This window comes from Solea senegalensis, linkage group LG3 (assembly GCF_019176455.1).
Source record: "Solea senegalensis isolate Sse05_10M linkage group LG3, IFAPA_SoseM_1, whole genome shotgun sequence".
Lineage (NCBI taxonomy): Eukaryota > Metazoa > Chordata > Actinopteri > Pleuronectiformes > Soleidae > Solea > Solea senegalensis.
The window spans coordinates 19,841,400-19,859,901 of record NC_058023.1 but is presented as its reverse complement, the minus strand read 5'-3'; the positions used below and the strand labels follow the sequence as shown (position 1 = coordinate 19,859,901).

Here is an 18,502-nt window from a genome sequence, read left to right as displayed (position 1 = left end):
TCATAAAAACACCCAGTATCACAGTGACAAGATAGTGTATGAGTGTGTAGTTGGGTCCACAGTTGGTTTTGCAGTTTTACTTGGTTATATTGGTTTACTGGCTGTCCTCAGTTGTTTGTTAGCTTTTCTAGCAAGGAATCTTCCAGACAGTTTCAATGAGGCCAAACTCATCACCTTCAGCATGCTGATCTTCTGTGCAGTGTGGGTGGCCTTTGTCCCTGCTTACATCAGCTCACCAGGCAAATATGCAGATGCAGTGGAGGTATTTGCCATCCTGGCCTCCAGTTTGGGCATCTTGGTGGCACTGTTAGGACCCAAGTGTTACATCATCTTGTGTAGACCAGAGAGAAACACAAAGAAAGCCATCATGGGTCGAGGCACCAAGTAATGAAAACTGTATCCAAGAGTTGTCTGCCAATTACCACTCTGGAATTTTACTGAACCTTTAATAAAATGTTTTATAAGTGATATGATTTTGTGTTTTCATTTTTCAAACCTTCAGACAATCAGCAAAAGCTATGAACGGGTGGTTTGTGAGACTGGCAGTCACAAAAAAAGTGTATGTATTTATGTTTATCTGCTAAAATATGAAAATATCAAACACAGAAACATGGGGTCAGTGATTTCTTCACTCTTAACATCTGTGATACCTTTTCACATTGCAAAGTGCACTTTTTCTTTGTTGTGCTCAGAGGGACAAGCTCAATGGAGGGTCTTCAAATCATAACTAAACTTCATTCCTCTTCTCTACGTTACAGACCTCCACCTCGCCAGGCTCACATCTACCTTTCTCCTCCTCTCACTACACATTACAATGTTATCTGCAAACAACATAGTCCACAGAGACTCCTGCCTGACCTCATCTGTCAAACTGTCCATCACCATAGTAAAACAAGGAAGGGCTCAGGGCTGATCCCTGATGAAATCCAGCTTCACCTTGTACCCATCTTTACCTCCAACTGCACACCTCATCACTGTCTCACTGTCTTCATATATGTCCTCATACATGTCAAGCACCACCCTCTCATACTTCTCTGCCACTCCCAACCTCCTGATACAACACCACAGTTTCTTATCATATTATGCATTCCTCAGGTATTGTTTTGCTTGCTCTCCAAGATTGTGTTAAATAATCTGGTCATGCTACTTAAACCGTGTCGAGGCGAGGCGAGGCGAATAGAGCTGGTGGAAATATGCCATAAATTTCTATTGCGCCATCACCATCACCAGGTGTGTAAGTTAAGTTTCATTGACTGCAGGGGTGTGGCCTAGAGTTGTAGTCAAGACCACCTAAACCGAAACCAAGTCGATACCAAGACCACAGTATATCGAGACCAAGACAAAACCAATACCGAGGCAGTAAAAGTTGGACGTAAGACTTTTTGCCATTTTGTTAATTAGTTTCAGTATTTGTAAAAGTGTTTCACACTTTTTTTTAACTACATTTTTACTATACAATTACCATAATGCTTCATGACATCAAACTAGGTTTTTTGGTATTGCTGTGATTGAGTGCCCCCTGCTGACAGAAATGGCAAACTTTGTGTTTAATTAATTAAATAAATAAATAAATAAATAAAGAGATTAATTAAATATAAATATAATAGTTAGATTCAAGCCCTGCCCTTACAGCTTCTACCTTTGCCCTGATAGGTGGTGTGCAAAAATGAACAACACTGCAAACACATAAAATGTGGTGATATTATGATGAGCCTGAACTTAGACAGGAAAGAACCAGAGCAAAGTCATGAGGTCATTTTTAGACACCAGTATCCACTCTTTAATTTTGTTGTTTTGCTCTGCGGTGTCCTCTTATTATTCCTCCTCTTGTCAGTTACAGGGACAGTTTAACCTAAATGGGATGCACAAAACTGGAGATGTGATTCTCGGTGGACTTTTCAGACTTCACTTCTTTCCTGTTTATACTGATGCATCTTTTACCTCAGAGCCACAACAGCCTACCTGCTATGGGTAAGCTGCTTGAATATTATTATTCTTGTGAGATAATAACATTGTGTATATATATATATGACCTGTGTGAAGCATTGAATTGAATTGTTGGTGTTGATGCTGTAGTTTGCAGTAGTGTCTCAAGTTGTGGAACATGTGTAGTTTTGTACAGCTACTGTATGATGCATTTTAAATTGTAAACATTTGTATATTTGTGTCAGCTTTAATGTGTTAGGATTCAGGCTGTCTCAGACCATGGCCTTTACTATTGATGAGATCAACAGAAACTCAAACCTGCTGCCTAATGTCACTCTGGGATACAGTCTGTATGATAACTGTGCTCAAATTGGGGCTGGAATAAGAGCAGCACTGACCTTACTCAGCGGTCAAGAAGAGCAAGTTACATTAGAGGAGAGATGTGTAGGAACTCCTCCACTCCTAGCAGTTGTGGGTGATTCTTACTCCACAGGTACTATTGCCGTATCTGCAGTCGTAGGTTTGTACAGAGTGCCTCTGGTAAGTTTTTATGTCTTTCAACATCATTTATGTGATTTTATTTCATATTTAATGAAGGTGTGACCATTGAGTAGTTAACGTTTAACATTCTGAATTTTTCTTTTTTGATACATGGTCTTGTTTTGCAGGTGAGTTATTTTGCCACATGTTCCTGCCTGAGTGATAGACAAATGTTTCCATCTTTCTTTAGGACGATACCGAGTGATTCTTTTCAGGTGAAAATATATTTGCAATATCTAAATACATACAATCAATTGTGTGCAATAATGTCTGTGTACTGTATATATTAAAATGCAAAATGTACATCTTTTACAGGTCTTTGATTATCCTGTTTAGCAGGATTTCTAGTGAAAGCTGATTCCAGCCTGTGCACTAATCCCTCTGCTCTGTGTCCACATAGGTGAATGCTATGATTCAGATTCTGAAAAACTTTGGTTGGACTTGGGCAGGTCTGCTCATCAGTGGTGATGATTATGGACTCAATGCTGCTCGGTCCTTTCATTCTGATCTGGGTCCAACTGCTGGAGGTTGTCTGGCTTACACAGAGATTTTGCCTCATTATGATCCCATTGAAACTAGGAGAATAGTGGATGTGATAAGGAAATCTACAGCTCGGGTGGTGATCGTGTTTGCACACGAAAGTCGCATGATTAACCTCATGAAAGAGGTGGGTGGTAACTGTTCTCTTTCTAAAACAGAATGTTGTTTTTGTAAAATCATATATAGTCATAATATATAGTCATACACATTTTGTGTTAACCGCTCACTTGGACAAATTACAGTTATGCATCGCTCTGCTAATTACATTACATTACATTACATGTCATTTAGCAGACGCTTTTATCCAAAGCGACTTACAAAAGTGCATTTAAACATTTGGGTACAAATAAGAGCTAGAAGTAAGTAAGAGCTTCAAGTAGAACAAACTATGAAGTGCTAGTCATAAGTGCGATGTACAAGTTTTTTTTTTTTGTCGTCTTAGTCGAGGTAGAGTCGAGGTAGAGTCTAATGTTACTGTGTGACACACTTGCGGAAAATGCTGTGTTTTCTTTATCGACCCAGATTCAGAGTTGCTTCCTTTTTCTGAAATGTGTAATAGGAATGTCTGTCATTTTGGAAAACTGCTCCTGGCCTATGAAATTACCAAAAATGTAAACCGAGTGTTTGAGGTGAGAGGAAAAATGTGGGGTATTAAAATGTATTGAAGCAGTTGAATGAATTGCAAAGCATACTATACTGGTATCAGTTTTAATCATAGCTTAATAATCATGACAATACTACTACTGATGCCTGTAAACTGGATCTGGAACCTTCAGCAAAGGAGTCACAGGTACCTGGAGACTGAGGATAGAGTGAGTAAAAAGTAGGAGAGAAAAATAACAAGACATAAAAATTCATATTCATATCAAGAGTGTGAGGGTGTTGCTCAGTGCACCACACCTATAGCAGCACAACTAAGAGATAGTTCAAGTTTCAGACTCTGGGAACCACAAGTAAGCCTGCATTTATACAGAACTAAGTCATCTGTCAGGATGATATGGTGAAACTAGTTCTTTCAGGTATGAAGTGGCCTGATCATTAAGTGTTTTGTATATGAGGAGGAGGATTTTAAATTGAATTCTAAACTGATATGATCTCTCTTTCTAGTTCCTGTCAGAACTTGTGCTGTAGCATTTTGAATTAACTGCAGGGTTCTAACAGACTTGTTGGAACATCCTGATAATAAGGAGCTACAGTAATCTAATCTAGATGTAACAAAAGCATGAACTAGTTTTTCAGCGTCCTTTAAGGACAGAATTTGTATAATTTTCATAATGTTCTGAAGGTGGGAGAAAGCTGTTCTGGAAATTAGTTTTATGGTCAATTGACATGTCCCGGTCAAAAATAACTCCAAGGTACCTCACAGTGGAACTGGAGACCATTATCTGAGGTCAAGAGAATGTTGTTAGTAACTTTAACTCGTGCTGTTTCTGTGCTATGACGTAATCTGAATCCTCAAAATGGTTTGCAACTGCCGTTTCAAGGATTTTAGAAATTAATGGCACATTGGATATAGGTCAGTGATCAGCAAAAACAACTGGGTCGCTCTGGAGCTCCTCCGCTAGCTCCTTGATGGCCCTCTGCTGACTTGCACCTGTTGTTCCTGTTGCCTGGAGGACCTGCCCAGAAAAGCCCTGCACCCTTGAGCCGTTTTAGCTAGTGTGTCACTGATATGCCCTCTTCCAAGGGAACAGTCAACTCAGTGATGAGGACCTGCTTGTCAGTGGAATTGCATCACAATGTCTGGTCTCAGAGTTGACTGCACAATGTTGCTGGGATAGATGAGTTGCCTGCCGAGGTTGATGCATATCTCCCAAGCCTTTCCAGGGGTCAGCAGTGATCTCGTCTGGCACACTAATGACTTCGGCTGGCTCTCTCCCGGTTGGACAAAGGAATCACTTTGCAAACAGAGTAGTTTGCAACTACTCTATGTTTCTCCAGGAGCTCCTCTAGCTTCCTCAGAACCTGGTTGTGCTGCCATCTTAAAGGAATACTTAACCAATTTGTATTTGGCTTTCTATTACTAGAATTGGGGTAGTATTTATGAAAAATTGTGCTTTCCAACTTCAGTTTCCCCTGAGATAAGTGTCACTGGTGGTTACGTAACAAAAAAAAGACTTTCATGACTCTGAGGTTGGGAAGCACAATTTTTACCTATTCTAGTAAAACAAAGCTAAATGCAAATCGGTGAAATATTCCTTTAAGTGCTCCAGTGCCAGTGCCACTCCACATGTTGACAGGATGTGTTGTAGGCCTGCATTGTTTTTGCTGCACAGGGGGAACTTGTCTTCACTCCCAAACCATGTGCCTGTGGGGTTTGCCAGATGTCCTTCCAGATAAGGACCCTGTGGATGGTGTCCTCCCACTGGGTCCACGACCCCCGTTTTCCCTGGAACACAGCCTTAATGGGGTAGCACTTTTGGTCCACTCAAACAACTTCCTCCATTATCAAGGCCTACCTCCCCTTCGTAGAAGACTTTGGACCAGCCTATGTTGCAGCGTGCTGATGATTTGGTCTACCTCTGCCTGGACCCTCCACTTGCGTCCTATCTGGAAATCCACTGCTGTGCCTTTTACTGCATGGTCCCTGAACTCCTTCAGCAGACAGGCCTTCTCCATCTTGTACTTTTTCTGATCGAAAGGCTCCAGACTTTGCAGGCTTGATCTTCCTTCTTGCCCACTGAGTAAGCTTGTCTAGGTGCTTGAGGAGCCTTGCTGTACATGGGGCTGTCTGCAGTATACCCATCACACAGTTGGTAACCTCAAGCCTCTAACCACTTTCCTTGCTCCACTGAGGATGATCTCAAAAGCAGCCACAAAGTATGTATGGGGGAAATCAAGCAGCCTATTGCAATGCCGATTTCCAGCTGCTGCCACCCTGTCATGGAGCCTTCTAGGGCGAAGCACTGGAGATGTAATTGAAGTACTTGGCTATGATGGTAATGACAGACGTTGGGACATTCCAGTGTGAAGTCAATAAGCTTTTGTGGTACTGACCCATATGCTCAGCTCCCTTTTAATTCACTGGATGGCTCAGTGTTCGACAAACCCACGGGAAGCCTGAAAGCCCATTCGAACTGGGTGCTGAGGCTGACCTTGCTTTCCTGAGTACCTCTGTGATCTTGCGTTGCCTTGGTGGGGAGGTAACAAAAGGAATATTAGGTCTTGAGCTTTGGTGTATTGGTTCTTCTCATATTGTTCCAGGTCTTCCTTGGAGATGGATAGCTTCCCACTTCGTTTTTCATCAAGTAGCTGTCAGGCATACCTAAAGGGGTCCTTGAATTAGTCCCGCCTTTTCTTTCTCTTTTCTCTTGAATAGCTGGTGTTGTGTAGGAGCTCCTGTATGAGCCTCCCCCTCCATGTTTTTGGGGTCGGTACTGGCTCGTTTTGCTGATACAGGGTCTTCAGCTGGTGCCACCTTTCACTGATGTTTCACCCCGTAGTCAGTTAATCTCCTAGTGGGGTGTCTGACCCATTTTTAATAAAATTAGAATGACTCACTCTTCTTATGTTTACGATTGATTGATTTATTTAATTTAGTTGGTTAGAGGACAGATGGTCTTGATGTAGGTGACTGCTCGAATATAGCAGAGTGGCATCTAAGACTGCAACTCTGCCTCCTGGTTTGACATATTTCTAGATAAAAAGATCACCTCCAAATAAAGTGGAGTGAGAGACACTGTCTCTCCTCACGAGACCAGGTTTTCCCCAGATGTTTTCACATGGGATAGAGGTCTAAAGAGGTTTACTACTTACTAACTGCTTTAGCCAAAGATTCAGATTTCATGGTGCAGAGCCAAGTTTCCAATTCACCAAGCCTCACCTCCATTGCAAACAAGCTACATTTATTACAAGTACTATTGAAGCAGAGGAGTAACTTAACATGTGGCACACAACACAGTTTGTCCAGTGGATTGTCTGCAACAGTAATTAAATGATTGTTACCGCAGCATGTCAGCATGTACACTTTGTGGTTGGTGTGCCTGGAATGAACATTTTGGGTGCATTACTTTAAAAGAAGATCGGACTGCAGAAAAAATATGGTAATACTGTAAAAGGTGACTTTAACTTCTACCAAAGTCATTTTCTGGTAAGAAACTTGTATTGTTACTCAAATATCGCTTTCAAGAACTTAATACAAGACTGCCTGTGGGTTCTTATATTTCTCTGTTTTCTATATAATACTGTGAAGCTGTAGGCCTGTTTTTGTTTACATTTTTAGTTATTTGCATAATTATGCCTTTACATGTAGGCTATTACTATAGATTTTCTTTTATAATACTCAACATGTTTCAAACAGGCAACACTATTGTTTATACCTGTTGTTATATGGACAGCTGTGCTTTGTTGAGCAAAAAAACTAAATTAAACCTGAATAAATAGTTGATATCCCATACTGGACCCTGTTTGAGAGTCAGAACGTTGAAGACACACAATCTGTTCTGTCCTACATCTCCTTCTGCTATGTAAACACCACAGTGGAAAAACGCTGCTGGGTTTCCAACAACCAAAAACCGTGGATGACAAGCGACATGCGACTCCTCATCAGAGCTCGCGACAGAGCCTTTAAATTGGGGGACAAGGAGCTGTACTCCCGCACCAGAGCAGATCTAAAGAGGGGCATTAGAGCTGCTATGGACCAACACAGGCGGAAAATACAAGGACACCTACAGGACAATAACCCCAAGCAGGTGTGGCAGGGGATACAGTGCATGACCAACTATAAGGGCACCAATACCTCCACCACCAGCGCTGATGCCTCCATGGCTGAGGAACTAGATAGTTTCTTTGCTTGCTTCGAGGCCCACAGGCCACCAGGGCCCCCGCCAGCCTTCAACACCACCTCACTGACTCTCCAAAAAACACGACGTGAGGAGAGTACTGTGTCAGGTGAACCAGAGGAACTGGCCACTGAAACCCACAGAGTGTGTGGGAGGATGTACTGGCCAGCTCACAGGGATCCTCACCACAGTTTTTAACCTCTCACTAATCCAAGCGGCCCCACCCTGCCTCAAAAACACAACCATCATCCCCAAAACATCTGGCAACAGCGACCCCAGGAACTACAGGCCCATTGCTCTGACATCAGTGGTGATAAAATGCTTCGAGAGGCTGGTCCTGTCTCCCTTCTGCTTTCGACCCCCACCAGTTCGCCTACAGGAGAAACTGCTCCACCGAGGACGCCATTGCCATCACCCTGCATACCACGCTGAGCCACCTGGAACATCCTGGAAACTATGTAAGAGCACTCTTCATAGATATACAGCTCAGCATTCAACACAATAACACCGGGCATTCTGACAGAGAAGCTGCTGGAACTGCATCTCCCACCTTCCACTTGTGCTTGGACTAAAGACTTTCTCTCAAACAGGCCACGGTGTATGAAGATTGGCCCCCACCTCTCCTCTCCTCAGTATTGGCTCTCCTCAAGGCTGTGTGCTGAGCCCACTCCTGTATGCCCTTTACACCCACAACTGTGTCCCACGCCATCCCACAAACAAGATCATCAAGTTTGCGGACAACACCACAGTGTTGGGGCTCATAGCTGGGGGAGACGAGACTGCCTACAGGAGGAGGTTCAACATCTGTCCGAGTGGTGTTAGGCCAACAACCTACTCCTGAACATCACCAAAACCAAAGAAATCACCTTCATCTTCAGGAAGAACCAGAGGGACCATGCTCCTCTCTGCATCAATGGAGACCCAGTGGAGAGAGTGTCATCCTTCAGGTTCCTGGGGGTCCACATCCAGGAGAAGCTCTCCTGGGTAACCAACACAACAGACTGGAACAGAAACTGCTGGTGTCATTCTACCGAACCACAATTGAGAGTGTGCTAACTTATTGCATCACAACGTGGTTCCCTGGGAGCAGTGCCACAGACAGGAAGGCTCTGCAGCAAGTGATAAATACTGCCCGAAAAAATCATCGGCTGCCCCCTACCCCACCTGGAGAAGATTACCACCACCTGCTGCCTCAGCCGATCCAGAGCCATCCTCTCCGACCCCTCCCACCCAACCCACTACCTGTTCCATCTACTTCCGTCGGGCAGAAGATACAGGTCAGTCAGGGCCCGCACCTCCAGGCTGACCAACAGCTCCTTCCCCTGGGTCATCAGAACAATGAACACTGAACTCTAAAACCACAACAGTCACCTTCCGTAGTAGGTCACTTTGTGTGTATGTGTCTGAGTGTGTGTGCGTGTGCGTAGCTGTGTGTACATACCTTGTGTATGTTCTCACTGCTGCTTCATATTTTGCACCTCCATTTTTAAGCTGCTGTCTATTTATTTCTACCTCACTCATATATATGTTCTACATCTCACTACACTATAGGGCCTGATTTACATTTCTATTTACATATCTTAGCTGACTGTTTATTTATATTATTTATTGGTTTGTGTATGTGCCTGTGTGTGCGTGCATATGTATACTGTATGTAAATATGATTCAGGGTTTCGTCTTTTTGGTGACGGGTTATCTATCCCACTTAAAACACTTTTTCGAGCTGCACCTTAATTTTGCTGTATGTTGACAATAAATCTATCTATCAAAACAAAATATAGAGAGATATGAGTTTTGGTCCGTATCGCCCAGCCCTACTACAGACCTGTCTCTCTTCCTCCATTTCTTTACAAAACTCTAAAGTTTTCTGGTCTGGTTTTAAGGCAGGTCACTCGACTGAAACTGCACTTCTTGCTGTCACTGAGCAACTTGCCAGGGCTGCCTCTCTCTCCTCTGGGCTTATCCTCCTCAACCTCTCTGCAGCATTTGACACCAGATCCTTAATTCCTCCCTTCAGGAACTCTGTGTCTCAGTCACTGCACTTGCCCTACTCTCGTCCTATCTTCAAAATCAAACATACAGAATAACCTGGAGAGGATCTGTGTCAGAACCTTGTCCTCTAACTAGGTGTCCCTCAGGGTTCTGTCCTGGGCCCTCTCCTCTTCTCTCTGTTCACCTCTGTTCTTGGTTCTGTTATTCACTCTCGCTTCTGTTTTTCCTATCACAGTTACGCTGACAACACCCAACTCATTCTCTCTTTTCCCTGGTCCAAAACACACGTAGCAGAACGGATCTCAGCTTGTCTAACTGGCATCTCTCAATGGATGTCTGACCATCACTTGAAACTCAGTCTCAACAAGACTGAGTTTATTTTTCTTACAGGAAAGGTCTCTCCCACCACAGACCTGACCATCACCCTAGACAACTCTGTGGTAGCTCCCTCTCATACCGCAAGGAACCTGAGTGTGACACTTGATGACCATTTCTCCCTCAACACCAACATTGCTGCAACAGCTCGATCTTGCAGATACATGTTGCACAACATCAGAAGGATACAACCTCTTCTAACCCAGAATGCGGCACCAGTTCTGGTCCAGGCTCTTGTCATCTCACGCATAGACTACTGCAACTCCCTCCTCGCTGGTGTCCCTGCATGTGCCATACGACTTCTACAGCTCATCCAGAATGCAGCAGCTCAACTGGTCTTCAACTAACTAAAGTTCTCTCACACTACACCACTCCTCCGCTCCCTTCACTGGCTTCCTGTAGCTGCTCGCATTCGCTTCAAGACTCTAGTGCTTGCGTTCCATGCTACAAACGGATCCGGTCCAGCCTATATCCAGGACATAATCAAAACCTACACTCCAGCCCACCCACTCCTCTCAGCATCAGCAAACCTGCTTGCTGCCCCCTCGCTGAGAGGATCACAGAAGCATTCGCCAAACTCAGGACTGTTAGCTGTCCTGGATCCCAAATGGTGGAACAAGCTCCACATCAACATCTGGACAGCAGAAAGCCTCCACATCTTTCGCTGCTGTCTAAAAACCCATCTCTTTCGACTCTACCTCAACTAAGACAACGACACAAAAAAGAGCACTTACTTGAACATCGCACTTATGACTAGCACTTTATAGTTTGGCTTACTTGAAGCGACTTAGTGTCTGCTAAATGACATGTAACATAATGTAAAAAAAATAAATTACACTATATTGGTATGAAAGTACACAATTATGTACTTCTTATGCAATTCACAGATAGTGAAACAGAATGTGACAGGCCTGCAGTGGATTGCCAGTGAAGCCTGGTCATCGGCTGCTGTGCTCCAGGCTCCCCATCTCATACCGTATCTGGCTGGAACACTGGGGATCGCCATTCGTCGAGGAGAAATACCAGGGCTCAGGGACTTCCTGTTACAAATACGTCCTGACCTACATCACAACAACACCAATGGGAATAGCATGGTGAGAATGAAATGTTTCAATCTGATATGGAACTTCCAGTAAAAAAATTGTCATTATTTCAAAAACACACATTTTTTCAGGTGAATGAGTTTTGGGAATACACATTTCAGTGTAGATTTGCACCACCTCCTGCAGGTTGGGTGGAAGCTGGAGGAGAATTATGCACTGGACAGGAAGCTGAAGAGAATGTGGAGAATGAATTGGTGGATGTTTCAAACCTCAGGCCAGAGTATAACGTGTATAAGGCTGTGTATGCTCTGGCATATGCTCTTGATGACATGGTGCAGTGTGAGCCAGGGAGAGGACCTTTCAGCAACAACACCTGTGCTCATTTGCAAAGACTGGAGCCATGGCAGGTGAGATATCAGTTTACACTGAATTCACTTAATCCTTTGTATTTGAGTGTGAACTGCAAATAAATAGAATAAATCCTCATTTTCAGTTTTCCTTTTTGTCCCTAATCTGGATTTTCTTAGATGATGTATTACTTGGAAAAAGTCAACTTCACCACATCTTTTGGTGATCAAGTGTCATTTGATGAGAATGGTGATGCAGTACCTGTATATGACATCATGAACTGGGTGTGGCTCCCTGGTGGAAGAACTAAAGTTCAGACAGTGGGTGAGTTTAAGAGGTCAGCCTTCAAAGGAGAGGAACTAACACTGGATGATGACAAAATCTTCTGGAACACTGAATCCAAACAGGTTATTTCTTACTTTTTCAGACTACCATCTCTTTACCTTAGTCATTACAGATTAGTCTCACAGATCCTGAATTTTTTCCACACAGCCTCCTCGGTCAGTGTGCAGTGAGAGTTGTCCTCCAGGTACCCGCATGGCCAGAAAGAAGGGGGAACCTGAGTGTTGTTTTGACTGCGTCCCTTGTTCTGAGGGAAAGATCAGCAATACAACTGGTGAGTGTAAAGTTTTAAACACCACAGTTCAGAGATTTTGTATAAACATGTTGTGAGCTTTTCCCACTCACTGGGGTTCGGGAAGGACGAGGAGGCGGCGTTGAGGGAGCAAATAGACCGGTTTATTGTCAAATGAAAACAATCAACCAAACAAACAAAAGAAGTCAGCTGTGGCTGCGATGTGAGCGCTCTGCTGCCCTGCGCTGCTCTGACTCTCTGACTCCCCGTGTCTCTCCGTCTCTCTCTCTGTGTGTGTCTGCGTGAGGACCCAGCCTACTGCAAGAGACCAGAACCAGGTTACAAACATGCTTATATAGCTGACTAATTACCTGATTCTGTCCAGCTGTCTGATCACCGGCTGAGCCACTCCTTCCTTTCCTCCAGCAGCCGTCGCTCTAACCAAGCCCCACTGCCACATACCCCCACCGCCCGACTTAGGCCGGGACCCCGCCGGCCGCAAGCCCACTCCCCCCCCCCTCCGCAGAGCGGGAGAGAAAGTCGGCCACGGCCATGCGGTTCCCCGGCCTATGGATCACCTTGAACCGGAAAGGCTGTAAAGCCAGATACCAGCGAGTGATCCGCGCGTTGGCATCTTTCATGCGGTGGAGCCATTGGAGCGGGGCATGGTCCGACCAGAGGGTGAATGGGCGCCCCAGGAGATAGTAGCGGAGGGCACCGACCGCCCACCGTATGGCGAGGCACTCTTTCTCCACCGTACTGTAGCTCACCTCCCGCTGAGCTAGCTTCCGGCTAATGTACAGTACGGGGCGGTCGACGCCCTCCACCTCCTGGGACAAAACGGCCCCCAGCCCGCTGTTCGAGGCGTCGGTCTGCAGGATGAAAGGGAGAGAAAAGTTAGGTGTGTATAAAAGTGGCTCCCCACAGAGGGCTTGCTTAACCCTCTCAAACGCCAGCTGACACGGCTCCGTCCACTGGACCGGATCTGAGGCACCTTTTCGGGTCAGGTCGGTTAGGGGGCTGGTCAGCTCCAAGAAGGCCGGAATGAACCTCCTATAGTAACCGGCCAGCCCCAGAAACCTCCTAACCTCTTTTTTGGTCTTGGGTCTTGGGCAGGCTGCAACCGCTGCGGTATTTTGTATCTGTGGCCGCACCTGCCCTCCCCCAAGTGGTTCCCCAAATACCGTACCTCCCTCCGTCCAACTGCACACTTCCCTGAAGTTCTGCCTGAACAGTTTTCCTCTTATGTTCCGGCAGGCGATAGGGTTGTGAACGCACTGTCACACCCTGGGAAGTTTCTATGTGGTGGTGTATGAGGTTTGTGCGTCCTGGCAGGGGAGAGAACACGTCGGCAAACTGCCACTGCAACAAGGCCACGTCTGCTCTCTGGCCCGGCGAGAGATGATCGTCAACGGGGACCGGCGCCGACCTGTTTAATTTAGTCACCTCCGGTCCCAGCTCATCTCTCTCAATCACCGTGGTGGCCAGAGAAACAGACGCCACCTCCCTCCAGGCTTTGAGGAGGTTAAGGTGGTAAATCTGTGTTGCTCCACCCCTGTCAGAACGCACAACCTCATAGTCAACATCCCCCACTCGCCGTGTGACCACAAAGGGCCCTTGCCACTTGGCGAGTAATTTGGAGCTAGACGATGGTAGCAATAGAAGCACTTTATCTCCCAGTGAAAACTGTCTAAGTTTAGCCCCTTTGTTGTACAGCCGCTGTTGACGTTCCTGGGCCTGGAGCAAATTCTGCCGTGATAACTGACCCAGTGAATGGAGTTTTGCTCGCAGGTCCAGTACGTGCTGTACCTCATTTTTACTGGTGCTTGGACCCGCCTCCCAGTTTTCCTTAACCAGGTCCAAGACACCCCAAGGTTTTCTGCCGAACAGGAGTTCAAAGGGCGAAAAACCCGTGGAGGCCTGGGGCACCTCCCACACTGCAAACAACAGAGGGTCCAACCATTTATCCCAATTACGACTATCCTCGTGTACGAACATACGAATCATGTTCTTTAGTGTTTTGTTAAACCGCTCCACCAGGCCATCAGTCTGGGGATGGTACACACTAGTCCGGATTGAGCGGACGCCCAGCAATTCGTATAGCTCGCGTAGTGTACGTGACATAAACGATGTGCCCTGGTCAGTCAGGATCTCTTTCGGGATCCCAACTCGGGAGATGACCTGAAACAGTGCCTGTGCAACACTCTTCGCCGAGATGTTGCGCAAGGGTACTGCCTCGGGATATCGTGTTGCATAGTCCACTAGAACTAACACAAAGCTATATCCCCGTGCGCTCCGGTCTAATGGCCCGATGAGGTCCATGGCAAGCCTATCAAAAGGGACCTCCATTAATGGTAATGGGCGCAAGGGCGCTTTTGGGGTGGCCGGAGGGTTGACTAATTGACATTCGCGGCAGGATGCACACCACCGCCTTACATCCGCCCGAATGCCCGGCCAGTAAAATCGGGCCATGATCCGGTTCAGTGTCTTATCATATCCGAGGTGACCCGCCATGGGGTTGTGGTGAGCCGCCTGGAAAATCGTTTCTCGGCGGCTTTTTGGGACTAACAACTGGGAGAGCTCTTCCCCTGTTCAAGAGTCACGACTCACTCTGTATAAACGGTCTTTAACGACAACAAAGTAGGGGTGAGAGAGTGCTGCGTTAGGGTGAACCGGACAACCATCAATTTCCATCACTTGGTCAAAGGCGTGGCGGAGGGTCTCGTCCCGAGACTGTGCTAGGGGAAAATCTTCCATGGGCGCCATCTGTGCCCCCCCCCAGCAGCGTCGGGATGCGGCACCTCCGCCTCACCACTAAGGACAGCACATAACTCACATTTCCCTGACTTACGTGACCGCACCCTCATGGTTTCCCCTGCGAAGCTCGTAAACCCCGGCCAGTTTGTTCCCAAAATTAGAGGGTGCGTGAGGCGAGTACTAACTCCAGCCTTTACTCTATGTTTTTTCCCTTTAAAATAAATTTCCAGAGCCACCACCGGATAATCGTGAATATCCCCATGCACACACCTCACCCTCACCCACGATGCCTCTAACAATGCCCCCGGTCGAACCAAGCGCTGATGGATCATGGTCTGTTCACAACCAGCATCCAGCAGAGCTTGATGTGTACCCCCTTGTATACATACCGGTATACGGTACGTCCCTTCCGAACCGGGGGAGGGGGCCGGCGGCCCGGCAACCCGAACCACTTGCCCCACTTCCATGAGCGGGCACTCCGCTCTGATGTGGCCGGGGTGCCCACACCGCCAGCACACCTGCCCTGGCGTCTGAGGAGCCCCCCGGGGTGCCAGGTGATCAGACACGTAGGCTGGGCCCTGAGGGAAAGACGGCAGAGGGTAATTAGACGACCGGAGCGATGCATGCTCCGGCTGTGTGTGTGTGTGTGTGTGTGTGCGTGGGTGTGGTGTGGGAGCCGATGCCGCTGGGAACCTCCTCCTCGGGGCTGGAGTGGGACGGCTGGCAGGGATCGTCGCTGGCCTGGTCTCCTCCCTCATGCTCCGCCGGGGAAGAGAGAGATGGTCCACCGGGCGGTGGCACTGGACCCAATTGGCTGTGGACGATGGTAACCCAGCGATGAACTGCTCCAGCGCCACCTGTCCAACGACGTCCTCAGCGGAGTGGGTCCCCGGCTGGAGCCAGCGCCTCGCTGCGTCCAGGAGCTGCTGCGCGTATGCAAAGGGGCGCCCGGCTTCTTCAAAGGAGAGCCCCCTGAACCGCCGCCGGTGTCCCTCCGACGTACTGCCCAGCCGGTCCAGGATGACTCTCCTCAGCTGTGTGTAGTCGTGACGCGCCGCCGCCGGCAGGCTGTGCGCGGCCAGCTGCGCCACGCCAGTGAGCAGGGGAAGAAGCCGAAGCGCTCTCTCCTCCTCCGGCCACCCACACGCCTCCGCCGTGCCCTCGAAGATGTCCAGGTATGCCTCCGGGTCATCTTCCGCGGGCATCCGCTGCAGGGCGACGGGCGGAGACCGTCCTCGACCGGGCTCCGGGTCGGCGCCGTGGGCAGCCGGGCGTTGCAGCAGCTCCCGCAGGAGAGCACGATCGTCCCGCTGTGACGCCGCCATGTCCGCGAGGAGCTGGGACTGCTGCTGCTGCAGCGTGGTGGTGCTCTCCTGCATCGCAGCGAGGTGCTGAAGGGCCAGCGACAGCGGAGATTGTCCTTCCATGCGTCCCTGTTCAGGTGCCACTGTGAGCCTTTCCCACTCACTGGGGTTCGGGAAGGACGAGGAGGCGGCGTTGAGGGAGCAAATATATTGGTTTATTGTAACTGAAAATAATCAATCAAACAAAACATAAGCAGTCAGCTGTGGCTGGTGTGTCAGCGCTCTCCTGCGCTGCGCTGGTCTGACTCTCTGTGTCTCTGTGTCTCTGTGTCTCTCAGTCTCTCTCTCTCTCTCTCTCTGTGTGTCCGTGTGCGGACCCAGCCTACTGCAAGAGACCAGAACCAGGTTACAAACATGCTTATATAGCTGACTAATTACCTGATTCTGTCCAGCTGTCTGATCACCGGCTGAGCCACTCCTTCCTTTCCTCCAGCAGCCGTCGCTCTAACCAAGCCCCACTGCCACACATGTATGTCATAATATTTTCTCTTTTCTCAGACTCCATGGAGTGCACCAGTTGTCCAGAAGATTTCTGGTCCAGCCCCCAGCGTGACCACTGTGTTCCTAAGAAAACAGAGTTCCTCTCCTACCATGAGCCTCTGGGTATCTGCTTGACAACCATCTCACTGTTGGGCACATTTATCTGTGTTGTTGTTCTGGGCATCTTCATCCATCATCATAGCACACCTATAGTTCGTGCCAACAATTCAGAACTCAGTTTTCTTCTTTTGGTGTCACTCAAATTGTGTTTCTTGTGTTCATTGCTCTTCATTGGACGACCCAGATCATGGACTTGCCAACTAAGACACGCAGCATTTGGCATTAGCTTTGTGCTTTGTGTCTCATGTATCCTGGTGAAAACCCTGGTGGTTCTGGCTGTGTTCAGGGCCTCCAAACCAGGTGGTGAGTCCAGTCTGAAGTGGTTTGGTGCTGCGCAGCAGAGAGGGACAGTTCTGGTTCTGACTTCTGTTCAAGCAGCAATCTGCACTGTCTGGCTTGTCTCTGCTTCACCAGTGCCTTATAAAAACACCCAGTATCACAGTGACAAGATAGTTTATGAGTGTGTAGTTGGGTCCACAGTTGGTTTTGCAGTTTTACTTGGTTATATTGGTTTACTGGCCGTCCTCAGTTGTTTGTTAGCTTTTCTAGCAAGGAATCTTCCAGACAGTTTCAATGAGGCCAAACTCATCACCTTCAGCATGCTGATCTTCTGTGCAGTGTGGGTGGCCTTTGTCCCTGCTTACATCAGCTCACCAGGCAAATATGCAGATGCAGTGGAGGTATTTGCCATCCTGGCCTCCAGTTTGGGCATCTTGGTGGCACTGTTAGGACCCAAGTGTTACATCATCTTGTGTAGACCAGAGAGAAACACAAAGAAAGCCATCATGGGTCGAGGCACCAAGTCATGAAAACTATATCCAAGAGTTTTCTCCCAATTACCACTCCGGAATTTTACTGAACCATTAATAAAATGTTTTATAAGTGATATGATTTTGTGTTTTCATTTTTCAAACCTTCAATCAATCAGCAAAAGCTATGAACGGGTGGTTTGTGAGACTGGCAGTCACAAAAAAAGTGTATGTATTCATGTTTAGCTGCTAAAATATGAAAATATCAATGGGGTCAGTGATTTCTTCACTCTTAACATCTGTGATACCTTTTCACATTGCAAAGTGCACTTTTTCTTTGTTGTGCTCAGAGGGACAAGCTCAATGGAGGGTCTTCAAATCATAACTAAACTTCATTCCTCTTCTCTACGTTACAGACCTCCACCTCTCCAGGCTGACATCTACCTTTCTCCTCCTCTCACTACACATTACAATGTTATCTGCAAACAACATAGTCCACAGAGACTCCTGCCTGACCTCATCTGTCAAACTGTCCATCACCATAGTAAAACAAGAAAGGGCTCAGGGCTGATCCCTGATGAAATCCAGCTTCACCTTGTACCCATCTGTACCTCCAACTGCACACCTCATCACTGTCTCACTGTCTTCATACATGTCAAGCACCACCCTCTCATACTTCTCTGCCACTCCCAACCTCCTGATACAACACCACAGTTTCTCATCATATTATCCATTCCTCAGGTATTGTTTTGCTTGCTCTCCAAGATTGTGTTAAATAATCTGGTCATGCTACTTAAACCGTGTCGAGGCGAGACGAGTAGAGCTGGTGGAAATATGCCATAAATTTCTATTGCGCCATCACCATCACCAGGTGTGTAAGTTAAGTTTCATTGACTACAGGGGTGTGACCTAG

At 47.1% G+C, this 18,502-nt stretch overlaps 2 protein-coding genes across 2 annotated transcripts; both read left to right on the top strand.

Moving 5' to 3' along the window:
- Nucleotides 1–1,835: 1,835 nt before the first annotated feature.
- On the top strand, nt 1,836–11,400 carry LOC122766603 (extracellular calcium-sensing receptor-like; the record flags this gene model as incomplete). The annotated part of the gene is made up of 6 exons (XM_044021594.1): nt 1,836–1,971; nt 2,172–2,466; nt 2,595–2,681; nt 2,867–3,133; nt 11,042–11,248; nt 11,329–11,400. Coding segments are annotated over exons 1-6 (1,038 nt in total), but the record flags the coding sequence as incomplete, so codon positions are not given.
- Nucleotides 11,401–11,841: 441 nt separating this feature from the next.
- LOC122766166 (extracellular calcium-sensing receptor-like) lies at nt 11,842–17,726 on the top strand (the record flags this gene model as incomplete). Its single annotated transcript, XM_044020825.1, has 3 exons — nt 11,842–11,952; nt 12,038–12,161; nt 16,739–17,726. Coding segments are annotated over 3 exons (1,146 nt in total), but the record flags the coding sequence as incomplete, so codon positions are not given.
- Between the last annotated feature and the right edge of the window lie 776 nt (nt 17,727–18,502).